This window comes from Alexandromys fortis, unplaced genomic scaffold (genome assembly GCF_014885135.2).
Source record: "Alexandromys fortis isolate MF-2015 unplaced genomic scaffold, M_Fortis_MF-2015_v1.1 scaffold_2_1_26212458, whole genome shotgun sequence".
Taxonomy (NCBI): Eukaryota; Metazoa; Chordata; class Mammalia; order Rodentia; family Cricetidae; genus Alexandromys; species Alexandromys fortis.
In genome coordinates, this window is record NW_026067930.1 from 3,537,713 (window position 1) to 3,555,620 (window position 17,908).

Below are 17,908 nucleotides of genomic sequence, written 5' to 3' on the forward strand. Positions count from 1 at the left end.
CTGGCATTGGTGGGATGCTGAGGAAAAACCTGCACATCATTCCCCTGTATTGTTTGCTATCTCATGTCACCACTGTAGCGTCAGTGCTGTTAGGTTTTTTATTTGTTTGGAAGATAAATTCTTTGGTGAATAAGATGATGAACAGATCCTTGATTCCCAGGATTAGAGAGAGTGGGTGCACCTTCTGAGGTCCAGACATAGTCTTTTGTTTTTGTTTTTGTTTTTGTTTTTCGAGACAGGGTTTCTCTGTAGTGTAGCTTTGGAGCCTGTCCAGGAACTAGCTCTTGTGCGCGGCCTGGGTTAGTCTTTAGATAAGATGATGTTATCTAAACAAGATGATAATGCCCATTTGCACCTTGGTGAGGAATCTAAGTTTTCTTGAGCTCAAGACTTTAACAAATTAACACGGTCCTAAGTTGGTAGTGGGGCAACTAAAAATCACTGGGGATTTGATTTTTGTTTTGTTTTGCACTGGTAAAGCTGGGAACATACTACATTAGCTGGTGGACTACTTGCTAATTCAGAGTTTTCAGAAATAAGCCACTGAGAAAGTTCTGACTCTTATGTTGTTCTCCATGCCATATGAATTAGCTGTTGCTATCTTCCTGTGTTTGGGCACTGACTGAATGCCACCATCTTTTAGGCGAGTTGCCCAGATCTGCCAGCTGCCTGTCTGGTCCCTGTAGCCTGGGCCTTTCTCTTTGGGTGCTGAGCTCACTGCACTGTTTTCGTTCCCACTCCGCAGGTGTGTGTATGTGGGAGATACTGATGCATGGCGTGAAGCCTTTTCAAGGAGTGAAGAATAATGATGTGATCGGTCGAATTGAAAATGGGGAACGATTACCAATGCCTCCAAATTGTCCTCCCACCCTCTACAGCCTTATGACGAAATGCTGGGCCTATGACCCCAGCAGGCGGCCCAGGTTTACTGAACTTAAAGCTCAGCTCAGGTAGGAGTGGGGCATCGAGGGCCTGGGGGGTGGGGGCAGGTTTGCTGCTTCTCCTCCTCTGCAGTCATAGCTCTGAGATGGTTGTCAGTATATCTAAGGTGGAACTGCTTCTTCTGGACACAGATACTTTGAATTTTGATTTGTATGTCTTGTTAGAGCTATTTGTGAATTAGATCTTCAGTTCTTACTAAAGCTCTGGTTATGATTCACTTCTTTCCCCTAGCTTCTGACTTAGGGCTTTCAGGCCTGTCATTATTTTGACCCAGCTTGTATCTCCAGTCTCACTTTGTGCACCAACTGCACCTGACTGATAATTCTCCTGCTGTGGCTCGTGACCTTTTCACATGCTGTATTCTTGATCTCCCTTTGCTAGTTGATGAGTTGTTCCTGGTGAGTCTTCGGAATCTAGCTGAGATGTTCCCTCACCCAATAAACCGCCCTCATCAACCCTATCACCCAAAGAGAGAGCCCTTACTTTGGCACCTTTGAGAACTTCTACTGTTGTATTTAAAACATCTTATTTGTTCGGGAATTTTGTGCCAAGCACTGGTAGGCACCAGGTCTCTAGGAGTTACCAGTCCCTGAGAAGCTCACACAAAAAGCAGATTTGTGCTGAGACTACCTCAAAGAAGCATCTACAGACTACCTGATGGCTTGTCTGTATCCCTAGCATGACTCACCTGATAGTTGTCACCATGTCCTACTCATTTCTGTGTCTCTGTGCTGGGGTTAGGACTGGGCACCGAGTACCTGAATAAGAAGTTTGTTAAGGCTGTTTGGACGGAGCTAGACCTTTGATAAGATTGTGGTTTCATATAATTTGTAGGCATGTGCAGCTTGATCACACAAATAGCGCTTTGGCTCAGTATGTGCTGTAACCTTCTCCCACGTTTAGAGGATTTCCCTGAGTTTGAGTTGTTTACTTGTATTTTTTTTCCAAAAACATCGCCAACTGTAACAGGCCAGAGTGTTCATCTAAATACCTTCTTTACCTCTCCTGTAGGCCTTTAGGAGTTCAGTTGTTGAGGGAGATTCCTTGTGGGAGTATGTCAAAGAGGTCAGGTATCATAGGAGAAGGCAGTTTATACAGTGAGCAATGTTTGCTAAGCACATTTGTGTCCTCAGCCTAGAGAGCTCAATAGTTGTACTGAATAGATAGTGGCAGCTATACTCATTTAGTGCAGTGAGGCTTCATTCCACAAGACCACCTCTGTCTTGGTCCCCTCAGTGCATAGCCCTGGGTATGGTTATTCACCCTGCAATAGGTCTTTATTGCCTTTCTAAGTTTCCTTCCACCTAAACCCTGAGTAACTGTTATACTGTCTTTGTTCACTATTATAGCTGCTTTGCTCAGCAGTTTAGCTGGTTGCTTTTTAACTCCTCTTCGATCTTGACAGATCCTGGCCTTGAAATCTCCCTCTTTTTGGTCGTGTATTCATTGCCTTCTCTCTACCCACTTCTTTGCTGACTACCAGCCTGATGTTCCTGCCTCCTTACTACCCACTATCTCCTTTCCATACAGATATGATAGTCTTACTTAGACTGGCCAGTTCCTTGCCCCACCTCCTAAGTGCTGTCTATATTATTCCCCACTGTCTGGCCCATTCATGGTCACTGCCTCCCCTGCCATCTATAGCTTTTGACTTGCCTTCTTACAAGTCTCAAATTTCCTCTGTAAGTTGCCTATAGGACATCATACTTTCCAAGAAGCAGAGCTGTACGTTCTCTAAGTCAGCTTCTTTCATACCCTTGGCTCCTTTTTGTCTATCTTGCACTAACGGTTTAGTATGACTTTCTAGAAGAGTGATGCTGCTGCTCAAGCAACTTCTACTGGCTTCTTGTGTCCAGGCAAAAGCTGGAAGGATACCTTTAGTGCCTGAGAAGATCTTGACCCCTTCCTTACACTCAAGCCAAATTCTCCATATATATAAAATGCCTTCTCTACCTGCAGAGCCCTCTGTTTTGTCTTGTCTTCTGGCCCTGGCCCTTCTGTTCTTCAAGTCCTCATAGCTCTTGGATTAGCCCTGCTCCAGCCAGCTGCACCTGCACTGCTCAGATGCTGGGCATGGGGCACAGATGACGGAGCGCTTTCCTGCCCTCGAGGAGCTCACAGTCTAGTATGTCTCCTTCCTACTAGACTGAGGCTCCTTGAGGACAGGGATCGTCATACTCACCTCCCACCAGGAGCACAGTGCACACGTGCTTCTACTGTAGCCATGGCTATCTTGTACGCAGTGAGCACATCTGCAATAGAGTTGGACTTCACCTTTGGAACATTTGTACTATGACTAACATAAAACGTTTATAGTATGTACTTTATAATACAGTTTATTGCTTAGGTTTTTATGAGCAATGTGTCACAATAATTAAATGAGTTCTGCTGTTGAGGTTTGTTTCATTTTTATTACAAAGCTTTATTAAAGAAGCAGGTAGCCCATTACCACACTAAGTCAAATGCTTCCCAAATATAGCCCCTCAACTACTTTCAAGCAACTCTTTGAGCAGATTCATCAGTGAATTGTTCATAACTGACCTGTGCATTCCCTGTGACTGTGAGAGCTAAGAAGGGCACCTGCAGGTGCTTGTCAGCCAATGCTTAGCAAGGTTTCTGGGCCAGATTTTTTTGAACGGGTATCTGAGATCCAAGGAAGCTATTTTCTTTGAGTCATTTTCCATGATCATGGTGTGAACCCATGGGGATGCAGAATGAGATTAGCTGTTGGCATTTCTATAAGGTATGAACAGTTCCTCAATGGCAGTATTTTAACATGTTCAGTAAAATTTCTCATAAACCCCCAGCATTTTGTTGTTGTTGTTGTTGTGACTGGCAGATATAATATGCATTAAACATTTGTATTGGAAAATCTTTTTTTGTGCCAAGGAACCATAATAAATAGCTTTTGGAGCTTCTGCTCAAAATGAGCATTTTCTAGCAATGACATCTTGGAATGAAGTGTCTGTGCCACATAATAAAGAGCATCTGTGAGTGTGCTTGGCTCACAGTCAGTTCCTTGAGTCCTTTCTAGACAATGAGGGCAGTAGACAAGCAAAACTATCAGTCTAGCTTTGTACCATAGCTTCTATAAACACACCGCTCACATAAGGTTTAAGGTTTTTCACTTCAAGCTTAGCTGTGTGGTTATCTGTAGTATTCCATAATCCTGTCTCTTCACCCCATGCCATTGTCACTGATATATAGAGTCCTGTTTTTGAATGGTGAATGCACCATTTTTAATTTGACCATCTTGTTGATGGTGGAACTGGTGGGATAAAACAATCCCACACCAGTTCAGAAGAATGGATAATAAAAGGGTTATTTATTTAAGGGAAAACTTACAGATCACCATCCTAAACAACAATCCTCTGAGCCCAAACAGGAACAGAGCAAGAGAGCAAGTGCAGGTTTCTGCTGCTTTTTAAACTATAAGAGACCACGCCCGAGTGGGCTGGTATCTTAAAGGCTATTGGCTGAAGGAGTAGAATGTGCTTCCACAGCACTGGAAGTTGGGGTGCTTTTCAGTTTGGGGCTGAAAGACTAGTAACTCATGAATGCAGCAGTGTTTGAGCAGGAGGCTATGCTGTCAGCTGTGTATGCTCTCAAGCTTGGGGCTGTACATGTGCTCCATACAGGTTGACATTGACAGTTTTCAATGAACATGCCACCTGCACTGCTCCTAGCAGTGAGCAGAACTTGAGTTGTAGTGGCAGTAGTTCTTCTTTTAGGTTTTGTTCTGGTTTTTAACCTTTGGAAACTGTCACATATTTCTAAGCAATCCCTGTTCACACAAAGTAAGAAGAGTGGCATGTAGAACAATTTACCGGGAATTCTATGTTGTAAAGAGCAAGTACCCGCTAAGTAAGGAAGCGTGTATTCTGAGCTGCTGTCTGTCACTGAGAACTTCAAAAAGAGCATATGTATTGATATCAAGGGTTTGGCCTCTGCAATGAATTTCATAGTCACGTCAAAAAGTGATGGTTATTACCACTTTGTGTTAACCTTAACATTGTGCCATAAACCATTATTGCTGCCCTTGCTGAGGGAGTAAGCATTGTCCCAGATGGTTTGTAAACCAAAAGATTAAAACTGTAATTAGTTTGGACGGTGGTGGTGCACCACTTTAATCCCTGCACTCAGGAGGCAGAGGCAGGCTGATCTCTGAGTTCGAGGCCAGCCTGGTCTACAGAGTGAGTTCCAGGACTGTGCCAGGGACTGTACAAGAGAAACCCTGTCTCAACTCCTTTTCCCCTCCAAAAAATAAACAAACAAAATACTTCAGTTAGGCACTTGACCTGAGCATAGGCTACAACTAGGAGGCCATCAGAGGCCATTGGTGTAAGCTATTCTACTACCTTGATATCACGTGGTTAGCAGATGCTTAAAGTACTGTCTTTTCAGACCAGGAAGCAGGAAGAACAGGAGTTCAAGGCTACCCTATGCTGTTGGAGCCTGGTTCTGGTGGCTCACACCTTTGATTCCAGCACTTGGGAAGCTTATACCTTTAATCTCAACACTAGGGAGGTAGAGACAGTAATATAAGGCGGGTAGAGACGTGATCTTAGCCCCCTCCTCCCCATTCGGTCTGAGAATTTGTAGAGGTAAGAAGTGACTGTAGCTGCTGCTTTCCTTTTCTAATCTTTCAGCTTTTACACTTGATATCTGACTCCAGGTGTTTATTGATAAGACTAATTAAGGCCAGGTGGTGGTGGCACATGCCTTTAATCCCAGCAGTTAGGATCCTGCCTCAGAATTCTTTAGAGTCTACTTCCTTCAGTTTTTTGAAGGTTTTTATTTGGTTCTCCAGGGTCACAGGGATGGAGAGATGGTACTTGCGATGTGAGTGCCAGAGTTTAGAGCCCCAGACACAATCAAATAAGTATTGGTGGGTTCAGTAGCCTACTTGTTCTCCCAGTATACAAGAGGGAGACAAGACTCCCCAGAACAAATAAGATGACTAGCTGAATCAACAAGAGACTGCCAGGGGGCTGAAGAGATGGCTCAGAGGTTAAGAGCATTGCCTGCTCTTCCAAAGGTCCTGAGTTCAATTCCCAGCAACCACATGGTGGCTCACAACCATCTGTAATGGGGTCTGGTGCCCTCTTCTGGCCTGCAGGCATACACACAGAATATTATATGCATACATAATAAATAAATAAATAAATAAATGTTTAAAAAAAAAGAGAGACTCTGCCATACTATAGAGTAGGGAGTCACTGAGGAAGATGCTCACTATCAGTCTCTGGCTTTTGCATGTTTTTGAGTACACACATATACTACATATCCACATATGTGCCCAAAAGGGGTGTGTGTGTGTGTGTGTGTGTGTGTGTGACATTTTCATGTTTATTCTAGATTAATTACATCCTGGACATTATGACTAACAGGCTGTGGAAATTCTAGATTCATTTACATTCCTCTTATGAATATTTAGAATGTGTTAGAAAGTATTACCATGGCTGATCTCACATTACCAACTCTCTCTGTGAATGAGAGTATCACAGGTCAGTTTTCTTGCTCTTTCAGCCCCTCCTGGGCTGCTTGGAGTTCCTGTGTTTATGGCTAGCTCTAGGCTCTGTCAGAGATATTGCCAAAATGTCTACTCAGCAACCGAGCATGACTTTCCAACTTCCTTCTTTCTGAGATTCCTCCTTCATTTTCAATCAGCTGTTTGTTCCAGATTCAGCACTCTGGTTCTTCAAGCCCAGAGGGCGCAGATCCACCTTTTAGCTGTCTGCCTTGAAAAACTGGATCTACCTAGCTACTAAGGTCAGCCTCTTGCCACTGCTGGCTGTTCTGAGCCACCACACAGTTGTTTCTTCTATTCAGAGTTCCAGTGTAATAATCTGGGTCCAAGAAAAACTTTCAGACACACTTGAAACCAGAAAGATACTGTGCCATATAAGATGTTATTAGAAGAGCTTTTTAAAATAATAATAGTGCTATAGAGAGATAGCTCAGCAGCTGAGAACACTGTCTGCTCTTTAAGAAGACCCATGTTCAATTCTCAGCATCCACACAACCATCTGTAACTCCAATTCCAATTAACCTGACATCCCCTTCTAGCCTCCACAAGCATACACATGGTAAACAGGCATACATGCAGACAACATGCCCATGCACAAAAAAATAATAAAATAAAAGAATTTTAATTAGAAAAAAATTGAGGTGGTTAATACAGCAAGCAAACAGCAGACCCTGTTTCTCATTGTTTAAGTTACGTCATCTGAGAAGAGTTAGTTACCAGGTGCCAGCACTGCTGGAGCAGTGTGTCTGCTCACATAAGCCCAGCTCAAGCTGTAGACTTGTTTCCTGCAAGCACACCCCCGGTTTGTGGAAAGGTCAACTCCATTCCTTTGTGGTGAGGCAGTGTTTAGTAACTGTACGAGATTATGTTTCAGAACTGCTGTTCCTGTGAACTTGCCAGAGCAAGCCCTTCTCTCTAACCTTCCCCAATGGATTTACTGCTGCTCTTTCTCTGGGTATTTTCAGACCCACTTAAATAACTACAGACCCAGACTGAGTTTGTATCCAAAGCAAATGTTGTGATCCCAACCCTTTGTTTTGGTGATTAGAGTTCAATCCTTTTTTTAAAAAAAAATAAAAATAAAAAACTTTTTCCCCATATTAAATAAAGCAAAGTGTTTCCTAACTTTAAAAATAAATGTTTTATAATTTCAAAGAGAAGAGTTTGTACCACAGTAATCCATAGCAACCCATCGGATAGATACTACAGAGATGAAGTGGGGCCAAGGATGGCACATGCAAGGCCTCGGGTTCTATCTCCAGCATCACAAAAGAGTGAACAGGAGGTATAAAAGTTCCTTATTTTCTAGTGGCTTTAAGGCAGGAGGAGAATAGAAACGATTTGGATTTATTTGTATGTTTTTGTCTTTCAGTCTTGTGTTTCCCCATCATGATGCTCTTGATTGTGCATGATGGAACAGCTTGCTAGGGAGAATAGCTCCCCACTGTTGCCTTTTTTCTTTGAGACAACCAAGGAATTTGTACCCCAGCTACCAATACTGAGTGGCCTTCACCATTTGTGCAACATCTTTGGCTAGAGACTTGGCTTTTTGTCCTGGAAACAAGGGCCTAGCAGACCACTTCATTGTTCTCCGTCCATTTGATTGCTCCAGAAGGTGAAAATAAGATTGCTGTGCTTGCCTGCCAGTGGGGTTGTGAAGCCAAAGAAAGAACAATTCTTATAGTCTCTGTGGCCTTGACAGGGAGTTGGCTGCTTTGGACTTTTCTCAAGTGAGGAAAACAAGAATTAAATTTAATATTAAATAAAATTCTCCTTTCCCCCTTCCTCTTTTCCTATCTGTGGCCCACAAATAAATAGGCATAATCATCAGCTTTTTTAAGTGACAAGTCTCAGCTTTCTTGTTTCATTCATTTGCAAATTAACAACTTGTAAACCTCTATCCAGGAGAGTCATGGCTCATTGCCCATGTACATTAGGCAGCTAAAAGCCTCTCAGTGGAATGTATTACTATTCAAAATATTGTGAGTTTGGGAAAATATGCTGCAGTTTGACCTCCATGACCTTACACGTCCTCCTTTGCTGTCTTGACTCTTAGCAGCTGCAGAGAGTAACTCTGTAGGGGCCCCATCTGTGGGCTAGCCACCCAACGTCAAACAGTTCTTTAGCGTTTATTTATATTCCTGACTTCTCTGAACAACAAGTTATGGATTCTCAGGAGCATTTGAAATGCTATTTCTGGTATGAGAGTGAATGTTAAGATGGAATAAATAGCTTCTCAGCTATCTTTGCACTCTTGGAGACAAAAGTCTGACGTGGTTGATCACACTTTGGAGCCTCCACTAGTGTGCAGATACTCTTTAGTTGCCCAGAAGGGTTTAACCCATGATGGATTAACACAGAAATCTTACACTGAAAGGAAGATTTAGGCAGTACATTCAAGGTGTTCAGAGAAAGGGGCAGTAACCATAAACTGAAGAGCTGGCCTGGTGGGATTTGAGGTCTCAGCAGGTAGGTAGACAGTAGACCAGGTAACCTATTTCATAAAGCATGTAAAATAGAAGGCCATGGGAACTTTCCATTGCTTGGAAGAAAGGTCCCACTTAGTCTTCTTGTTGTCTGCCTATATTTTAGTTTGGTTCAAGAAGTAGAAGAGCTGGACAGTGGTAGTATACACCTTTAATTCCAGCACTCAGGAGGCAAAGGCCGGCAGATCTCTGTGAGTTCAAGGCCTGCCTGGTTTACAAGAGCTAGTTCCAGAGCTAGCTCCAAAGCAACACAGAGAAACCCTGACTTAGGGAAAAAAAAAAAAAAGTAGAAGAAAGGACTTTAAAGTTTTTTTGTTAAATTTTTTATCTTGATTTTGTTGGGCTTTTTGGTGTTTTAAGCTATAACGTATCAGGATCTGTTATCTGGTGTTGGTGAAAGAGAGCAAGACTGGAGATCTTACCAGAATGTGCTCCTCTCTGGTTTCAAACTGGGCCTCCATCCCGTTGACCACCTCCAAGAAAATGGTCTCTAATCGGCTATGAGCCCAGGTTAGGGCTCCATTTCCCAGACAAGGACCTACTCTACAGAGGTCCACAGGTCTCCACTCATCCCTACACACACCCTCCCTTAGCCTTGCATAGGCTGTGATCTGGGAAACTAAGTTGAGCTGCCTATATTCCCACTAGGGAGCTCATGAAGCCCAGCGAAGCCATACTAGCTCTTGCTGAGGTCACACATGTTCTGCGTGTGGCAATGCACTTAAAGGAACATGTCAAAGGCTATGTAGCAGGCCTGAGAAAGTTAACTGCAGACTTAGAGATAGGAATGTGGATGAATTTGCCAAGACATGATTGCCCTTTTATACTTCAAACATTAACTGTATTTTGATCCTTGTGGACAAGGTAGCCATTGACTGCTGGGGAAATTACTTGATGAGCAATTGTCATAGTTTTATCTGCTTTAAAAAAAAAAAGTTTCTCAGGTTTCAGAGCTCTCTAGGATAGCCTGTAAAGAGAAGGGAGTACTTAAGATTGAACCCAGGGCATGTAAAGAGAAGGGAGTACTTAAGATTGAACCCAGGGCCTTGTACATTTGTAGGCAAGTGCTCTTCCACTAAGGTGCATCCTGTGCTACTGAGAACTTTTTAAATTTAAAGGTAACTTGGTGTGTATGTGTCTGTTTCACTGTTCCTCCTAATTGATGCAAAAGGAAATCAGAGTCTTCTTGGAGGAAGGATGGGCCTCATGACTGAAACTTTTTTAAAGAGGCAGTGGATCTTTTCTTTGAGAGCAGTCCCATTTCCTTTGAGGAGAAAACCTTTAGCATGCAGTGATGGCTTGCTGACTCAAGGCCAGCTATGGAATGATTTTGTCTGTCTGTTCCTGATTTGGGAGGTGACTGAGAAGAGCAGGCTCCAGCCTCTAGCCGGCAGGAATGTCTTTTTAAACAGTCAGGCAGATTCCCAGATTAGAAGGAGTCTGTGCAGCTGATGTCACTATTTCCTGAGTAATTCTGGGTGGTTATTCACTGTATCTGGCTGCCAAGGGCCAGAATCTGTGAATGAGCCTCATTATTAGGACTCCAGGTTGCAGGCATGGAGGGAAGAACTGATTGTTGCCACAGTTAAGACGAAGATTTAAAGACTTGCCACCTACCGAGTCCCAAGGAGGCGGTGGGGAGTTAGGGGGGCTGGCCACGCTCCCTGGGCTGCATTCTGAGGCCTTTACAGGATGGCACACAGCCAGGACTGAGACACCGCCCGCATTGCCAGGGAGGCCGCAGTGCAGTCTGGTGGTGGTAAGTGGGGGTTTTTCCAGCTTAGAACAGGCAGTGCTTTAGAAGCACCTGTAAGTACTGTTGCAGTTTTCCTTGTTTTCTTGATATAAAAGTTAGTATACTATTATACTGAGCTAGTCGGGAGATCTTGGCCCCTTGCAAAGTTGATCTCCATGTGCTGGTGAGTCGGAGCTATGTGGGAGTCTGCTTTCACGCAGTCTGCCAGAGACATGTAGCTACTTGATACAGAGGTGCTTGGACTCTCGGGGTCCTGTTCTGCACAGAATAAATCCCAGTGTGCATTCAGTTCATCTTGCTCAGCCTTTGTCTCACCAGGGTCTTTTTCTTACCAGTTCTCTTTCTTAATTTTGGCTGTTATTTAAGTGCTCTTGCCAGTTTATACCATGACTGTTCTAGAATCCTTTTGTGTAGGGTTAGAAACCTGATTCCCTTGTGTATATAGGCTCTTTTCTCTGTGACTATCTTTTACTGAGATTAACTGGTATCCCATAGATGAGTGGGGTGGGTGATTGGCTGTCTGCTCCCCTTAACACAGTGTGTTGTTTCTCCAGCACAATCCTAGAGGAAGAGAAGGTGCAGCAAGAAGAACGAATGAGGATGGAGTCCAGAAGACAGGCGACTGTATCCTGGGATTCTGGAGGGTCTGACGAAGCACCACCCAAGGTAGCTGGCACCCCTGCCCCAGCTTTGAGAGTTCTCTTGAACTAAGTCTTCTTGTACTGCAGTCTGTGGGAGTAGACACTGCTGTCTGTGCGACCAGCCGCTAAGTCATGGAAGGAGTAGGCACTGTAATGTTACGCATCCTCCTCTCTGTAGACTGCTCGATGTGCAGCTCACCCTGTAGAAGCTGGGGAAGGCAGAGACTATGAGAGACTTGATGTGAAACTGCCTTTCCCTCTTCTTGGTGCTTCTTGGTGCTGCTAAACTTCTTGGAAGCTTAGGTGGGACTTACCTCTCGTTGGCAAGAGAAGTACAGACCTCACAGATAGTCAGGGTTCAAACACAAGACTAGGGGCTGGTAGTGGTTCACACCTTTAACCCCAGCACTCTGGAGGCAGAGGCCGGCAGATCTCTGTGAGTTCGAGGCCTGCCTGGTGTACAGAACTAGTTCCAGGACAGGTTCCAAAACTACAAGAAACCCTGTCTTAGGGGGAAAAGAACCAGACTAGGCCATGGCACTAAGGGTTTGCTTTATTTCAATGAAGCACACTTCCACCCACCTGTACCGCTTTTGCTTTGGTTTTGCTCGAGCTTTATGTGCTGCTTCTGGGTTGTGGCTGCTGGCTAGGTGTTGGAGGGTGTGCTGGGTTTGCTCTCAAGCCTGTGCCGTGCTTGGCATGACATGGAACCTGACCTTCTCTTATCATCTCTAGGTTTTCTCTTTCCTTTAATCTGGGGGAGGAAAGCCACTGCCATTTTACAATGGCTGGGTAGCAGTTGAGGTTTGGGACCGAGATGGCCTTTATCACTTTGCACACAGGAAAAAGTTCTCGCTTCCCTTTGATTTTGTATGGGGTAGACTCTTCATACACCTACTTGAATAAATAATCCAATTCAGACCTGTTTCCTGCATATGATACACTTGATTAGCTAAAAATATAGTTTGACCACTTCATTTCTTTTGAAAAGTGGGGATCTGGTTACAGAGGAACTGTGTGAGTATTGCACCAGGTGTTTTATAATGGTTTCTGAAATCATGGTAATCCCATGTTGAGCTGTGAAGTAGTGAACCCGGAAGTGAGCATAGATGAAGTGTGAGTATAGGTGATGAACTCAGCTCAGTCCACAAGGAGCTTTATGGACCCAGTTCTTCACAGAGGGCAAAACCTACCACCTGAGGGGATAGTACTTTGAAACAGGCATTGAAGAACCAGATACTGTTTCCAATTTAAGAACAAAGCTTTTTTCCTTACAGAAAGACACCAACACTTCATCTTAGAACTTATGGCCCTTCCTGGGCTGTTTACCATTTGTGAGTTTTTCTTTTCTTTTGTCTTAATTTGATTTGGGGATTTTTGGTTTTTGCCTCTTGCCTTAGCCTCCCAATTTCCTGCTTTAATTCTGTGTCAGCTGCAGCATAGTCCCATATTGGGAAGCAAGAGAAATCTCTTCACTTAGTTCTCAGGCCTGGGGTCAAGCAAGTCTCTTCATCTGAGGCTTGACTAGTAACACTCTGTTGCCAGGGTGCATTATTCTAAACCTCATTCTCTTAGTTTATAGGACGGAGGTGTTAGTACTCTCGCCTCTTGGAGACGCTGGAAATGCACCAGGTGGCACTTCTCTAAGAGTAGCTCTGCCACAGAGTCCAGACTGCCGGTGCCTAGGTATCTTTAACTTTTCCTAATAATCTGCTTGGTTTTGGTTTTCTTGGTTTGTTTGGTTTGGGTTTTTTTGTTTTGTTTTGTTTTTGTTTCCTTTTTGTTTGTTTGTTTTCAAGACAGAGTTTCTCTGTGTAATAGCCCTAACTGCCCTGGAAATCACTCTGTAGACCAGGCTGGCCTCGAACTCAGAGATCTGCCTACCTCTGTCTCCCGAGCACCACCACTGCTCGGCTGTGTTGGTTTTTATTTTTTTTGTGTTGGTTTTTAATAGTTTCATTTTGGCAGATTTATTTTAAATTAGGCTCATGTGGTAGAGATAGTTTGACTTCTTTTAGATCTTAAGTAAAAAGACTAGCTCATAAATTTTTAAGTATCCATCTTGTGTGTACTCAATTCTCTCACTGGTGGTGTTTCCAAATTCACATTCTGAGGCATTCTTCATGATTCTCTTTCCCCCTATCCCTATTTATTTGTTTAAAACAGAGGTCAGTAAATGCTCCCTAATCCACTTCATTGCACTTTTATTGGAATACAGCTTCATGCACTCGTGGAACTATTTCATAGGCCTTTGAGATCAAAGCTGGGATCTTAGTCACACCAGGAATTATTTCCTGTTTTACTGCTTTGACAGCTGCATGAGTGCGGCTATCAGTCATTGTCACCAAACTTCATCAGTGTATACCATATCCCACCACCACCATGCTCCAACACTAAGAAAAGCTTAGAGTTTATGGAAGAATGGCTCTGATGAAGTGGTGCAGTGTTGAGTGAAGCCTGTCTAGCATGCAGAAGAAGAACATGTTCAGATTGGTGGATTTGGTAGACATTTTCTCAAAAAGCAAAGGGGTAAAACCCTCAGTTCAGTGAAAATCATTCCTAAAACTTTAATTTTCAATCAAAAATTCTAATTTGAGTGACTTAGCACCTTGACCATGATATTTCCAGGTTGATAGGCTGTTTTGAAGGTATCACAGCAACATTAATATGCGATTATTAAAAGTTATTGTGTTAGCCTGGCAGTGGTGGCGCACGCCTTTAATCCCAGCACTTGGGAGGCAGAGTGAGTTTGAGGCCAGCCTGGTCTACAAGAGCTAGTTTTAGGACAAGCTCCAAAGCTACAGAGAAACCCTGTCTCGAAACACCAAAAAAAAAAAAAAAAGTTATTGTGTTAACTTCCTGGGAGATACAGCCAGACTTCTGTTCAGTTCAGAGAGGGCTTCAGTGTTCAAGTTCAGCTTGCTAGACCAGGTGATCTATTGATCTTGCAGAGCATGGGGAGGGGCTGCTTATAGAAGCATGGATCACCGCAGAACAGCCGTGTGCCAAGTCTCTCACCATCATGGAAGCTGCAGCTTGGAGTTCCCCTGCTTCAGTTAATCTTCCATGCTATATTCTCTAAGGCCATGTGCAGCTAGAGCTGAATTATATATACCTGGCAGGAAGGTGCAGAGGGAGTGGCTGGTTTCTCAGGTAAGAGTCTATGACTCTTGTCAACCCATTGTTTGAAGGTATGTCAACAAGTCAGATATTAAAGAGCTTATACAAGTAGTCACAGCTACCCCGATAAAGGTGACTGTTTGCTTAAAGGGCAGTGTTTCACAACAGAAACATGTATGTCCTGCCTTCTATAATGTATCACACTGAGATGATCTGTATAGCTTAGTGAACCAGTGCTTTCTGGATGGCTTGGGAAATATGACTGAATCACACATGATGACTAGACCATCTAAGATAGAAACAAGGTGAGGTCATGTCTGTCATTCCACATCCTAGGGCTAATGTAGAAGAAGATAATCATATTTGAGGACAGTTTGGACTATGTATCAAGACCCTATCTCAAAAAACACAGGCCAGAGTTACAGATTTTAATGTAGCAGATTACTGATGAGATTTCACGCTGGCCCTTAGTTTTAAGAAACATTTGGTTAGTGATTTGAGGTGTGGTATTAGGAAAGAATATTCACAATTGTGCTGAAAATTGGGGGGAGGAAGGCTTTCCTACCTGGGGATGTGTTTCTCAGTGGTAAAGCACATTCCTGACATGTGGACCAGGTTCCATCTCCAGCACACAAAGAACCATTTCTAGTTGCTGTGTAAAGTTTGGTTTTCTTTATAACCACCAGTAATCTAGAAAGGTAATTAATGAACTGTGCAAAGTGGCAATTGTGTTAATATGCACAATAGAGTTGGTTCTGTCTCACTGCCTAGAATCACCCCTTAGGCTTTCATTTCTGTGACAGCAATTGTGGCCAACAGAACTCTTCACAGAGTCCTGCATACCCCTGAGGGAAAATACCAGCCAGTTCCAGCTTTGATCATCACCTTTTTGTCCCTTTCCTTCCTTTACAAGATAGAATTAATCAAAAATCCCCTCACTTCTGTGCTTTTCTGTATGATAACCCAGGTTTACCTTGAAAGCGGTAGTAAAGAGAGCTTGCTCATCCACAGTGCTTAGCGAGTGACACAGCTTGAGAAAATGGCTCTGTCCTGTCTCACCTACCTGTCAGGAGCACAAGGCCGAAGAAGGAAACTGGTACATTTAGAGGCCTGAGGCAGATGTGCCCTAGCATCTTACTTGCTTTAAGAATGTGACTCATGCTGGAAAGATGGCTCAGGAATTAAGAGCAATTACTACTTTTGGAAAGGACCTGAGTTTGATTCTCAGCACCCACATGGCAGCTCACATTCATAGATAACTCCAGCCCCAGGGGAGCTGATGCCCCCTTCTTACCCACAGAGATACCAGACACGCACATGGTGCACATGCATATACGCAGGTGAAACAGTCATATACATAAAAAAAGTCCAAAAATATTTTAAAAGAATGACTGACTTTTATGATGTTTAGTAGAGGTTTTGCCTTGTTCAGGATGATTCTTTCATGTTAGTTTTTATTTGGTGAGGTATAAATGTATTTGTTACAGAGTAGAATTATACCACAGAAGATGTGGGGTTACTACTTTTGTTGACTGTGTGAGCCTTTTTGCAGCACCTGACTATTCTGAGCCTATCAAGAGGGTAAGGATGGTGCTATAGCTTTACAGTATTGTTGTTGGCCGAATGATCCATTCGGTGTATGCAGGATACACTGCATAAGCCACAAGTGTGTGGTTTTCATGTGTTTTACATGCTACTTTCTACATTTAAGTGGATACTATCATACTACTGTTGCCTCATCTTGGCTTCAGGAGCCTGTTCCACACAGTTAATACATCAATCTTTTAATTACTATCTTCCTGGTTTTGATTTTGTTTATCCGCTCATCAGTTGGCAAATATTGCTTCCCTTTTCTAGCTGTTACGAGCAGCGTTCTAAGAACACATGTGTGCTGTTATGTGTGCTTAATTTTTCATTTCTCTGGTGGGTTTGCTGAATCTTATGGTAATTCTATGTTTTGTTTTCTCAGGGATCAGCCTAGTGCTCTATTTATCAGCTGCTCCATTTTATGTTTCTAGCGTCAGTGCGCTACGCTAATTCCTCTGCTGTTCTTGCTTTTATTTGTGTCTTCTTTATTACTATCCTGGAAGTCATAATACAGTCACTCATTGTGGCTTGAAATTGCCCAAAGGTGCTGGGCATCTGTTTTGGGGTCAGTCTGTAGTCTTTTTGGGTCTGTTCTGTGTTGCCAGCTTTGTCCACTTAAATTAGATGGCTTGTTATTTTAATATTCACCTGTGGAAACTCTGTTGCTCTGAGTTCCTGAGTCTTCAGCTTGGCTTTTCTCCTATGTGGCTACACGTAACACAAGTTTTATTTTGATTATATAAATTTTATATTTGATTTCCCTTTTATCCATTGAGATTTTAGTGTCATAACTAAGACACCTTTCCTCCTCCCCATTGAAAAAATTTATTCCTGCTGGGCAGTGGTGGTGCATGCCTTTAGTCCCAGCATCAGGAGGCAGAGACAGGTAGATCTCTATGAGTTCAAGGCCAGCCTGGTCTACAGAGCAAGCTCCAGGACTAGCTCTATAGTTACTGAGAAACCCTGTCTCGAAAAAGAAAGAAAAAAAAGATTCCTGTTCCCTTTTAATGCTGTTACAGTTTGACCTCTTAAATTTAGACTGTGAATCATTTTAAGTTAACTGTCAGGTAAGTTGTGGGAAGAATCAGTTGTTGAAGACTCTTCCCTTGCTGAAGTCTATTGGGTTCCTTTGATTATTCTTTTCAACCGAGTTGTATTAGCAATATCTTTACTGTGAGACATTGTTTTTTCAGAATCAGGAGACTCATCATTACGATGCTTTGTTCATTTGTTCACAGCCCAGCAGACCTGGTTATCCTAGCCCAAGGTCCAGTGAAGGATTTTATCCCAGTCCACAGCACATGGTCCAGACCAATCACTACCAGGTATATGAGTTGTCACAGATATATAACATGTTACTTGGCTCATCAGCACTTATGTGGTGGGAAGAAGCTTGAATTCATTTCTGTTTTTTGGTTTGTCTTCTTATTTTCATGAATGGAGGCTAAGAAACTAGTCATCTTGGTCTTTGCCTTGACTTTCATGCCTTCCCAATCTCCCACAGGCCCACAACATTCATCAGTCACATCTTAAAGCAGGCAGACCAGCACCTGTGGTTGTACTTAGATCCATTGTCTTCAACCTGCCTCTAAGGGACAAGGCAGAGCTAATAGTGAACTGTAGTTTTTCCAGAAGACAAAAGTAAAGCACAAAAATAAAGTGAAGGCAGATGAGATAGACAGCCTGCTGATGAGTGTGTGGAGGAGTGCTGGGTTTGGAACAGCCACCCAGGAGCAGAAGGACACTCAGTGACATTGAACCCCTGGATAGGCCCCATTGCTGACGAATGCCAACACCAGTGTCTATATACATACCATGGCCCCATTCTTTAGAGGGCATCTTTGTG

At 43.2% G+C, this 17,908-nt stretch overlaps 1 protein-coding gene across 5 annotated transcripts in view; it reads left to right on the forward strand.

Annotated features, from left to right (window-relative positions):
- The window catches only part of Ptk2 (protein tyrosine kinase 2), a 194,201-nt gene that overhangs the window by 147,182 nt on the left and 29,111 nt on the right, over nt 1-17,908 (forward strand). For 4 of the 5 annotated variants that reach the window (XM_050144978.1, XM_050144974.1, XM_050144975.1 and 1 more), the window contains 3 exons: nt 746-950; nt 11,269-11,380; nt 17,301-17,387. In XM_050144978.1, coding sequence (XP_050000935.1) covers nt 746-950; nt 11,269-11,380; nt 17,301-17,387 — 404 coding nt within the window. Of the gene's footprint in view, nt 1-745; nt 951-7,681; nt 10,718-11,268; nt 11,381-17,300; nt 17,388-17,908 lie in introns of those variants that run through there. The other variant, XM_050144979.1, reaches the window with a different exon arrangement.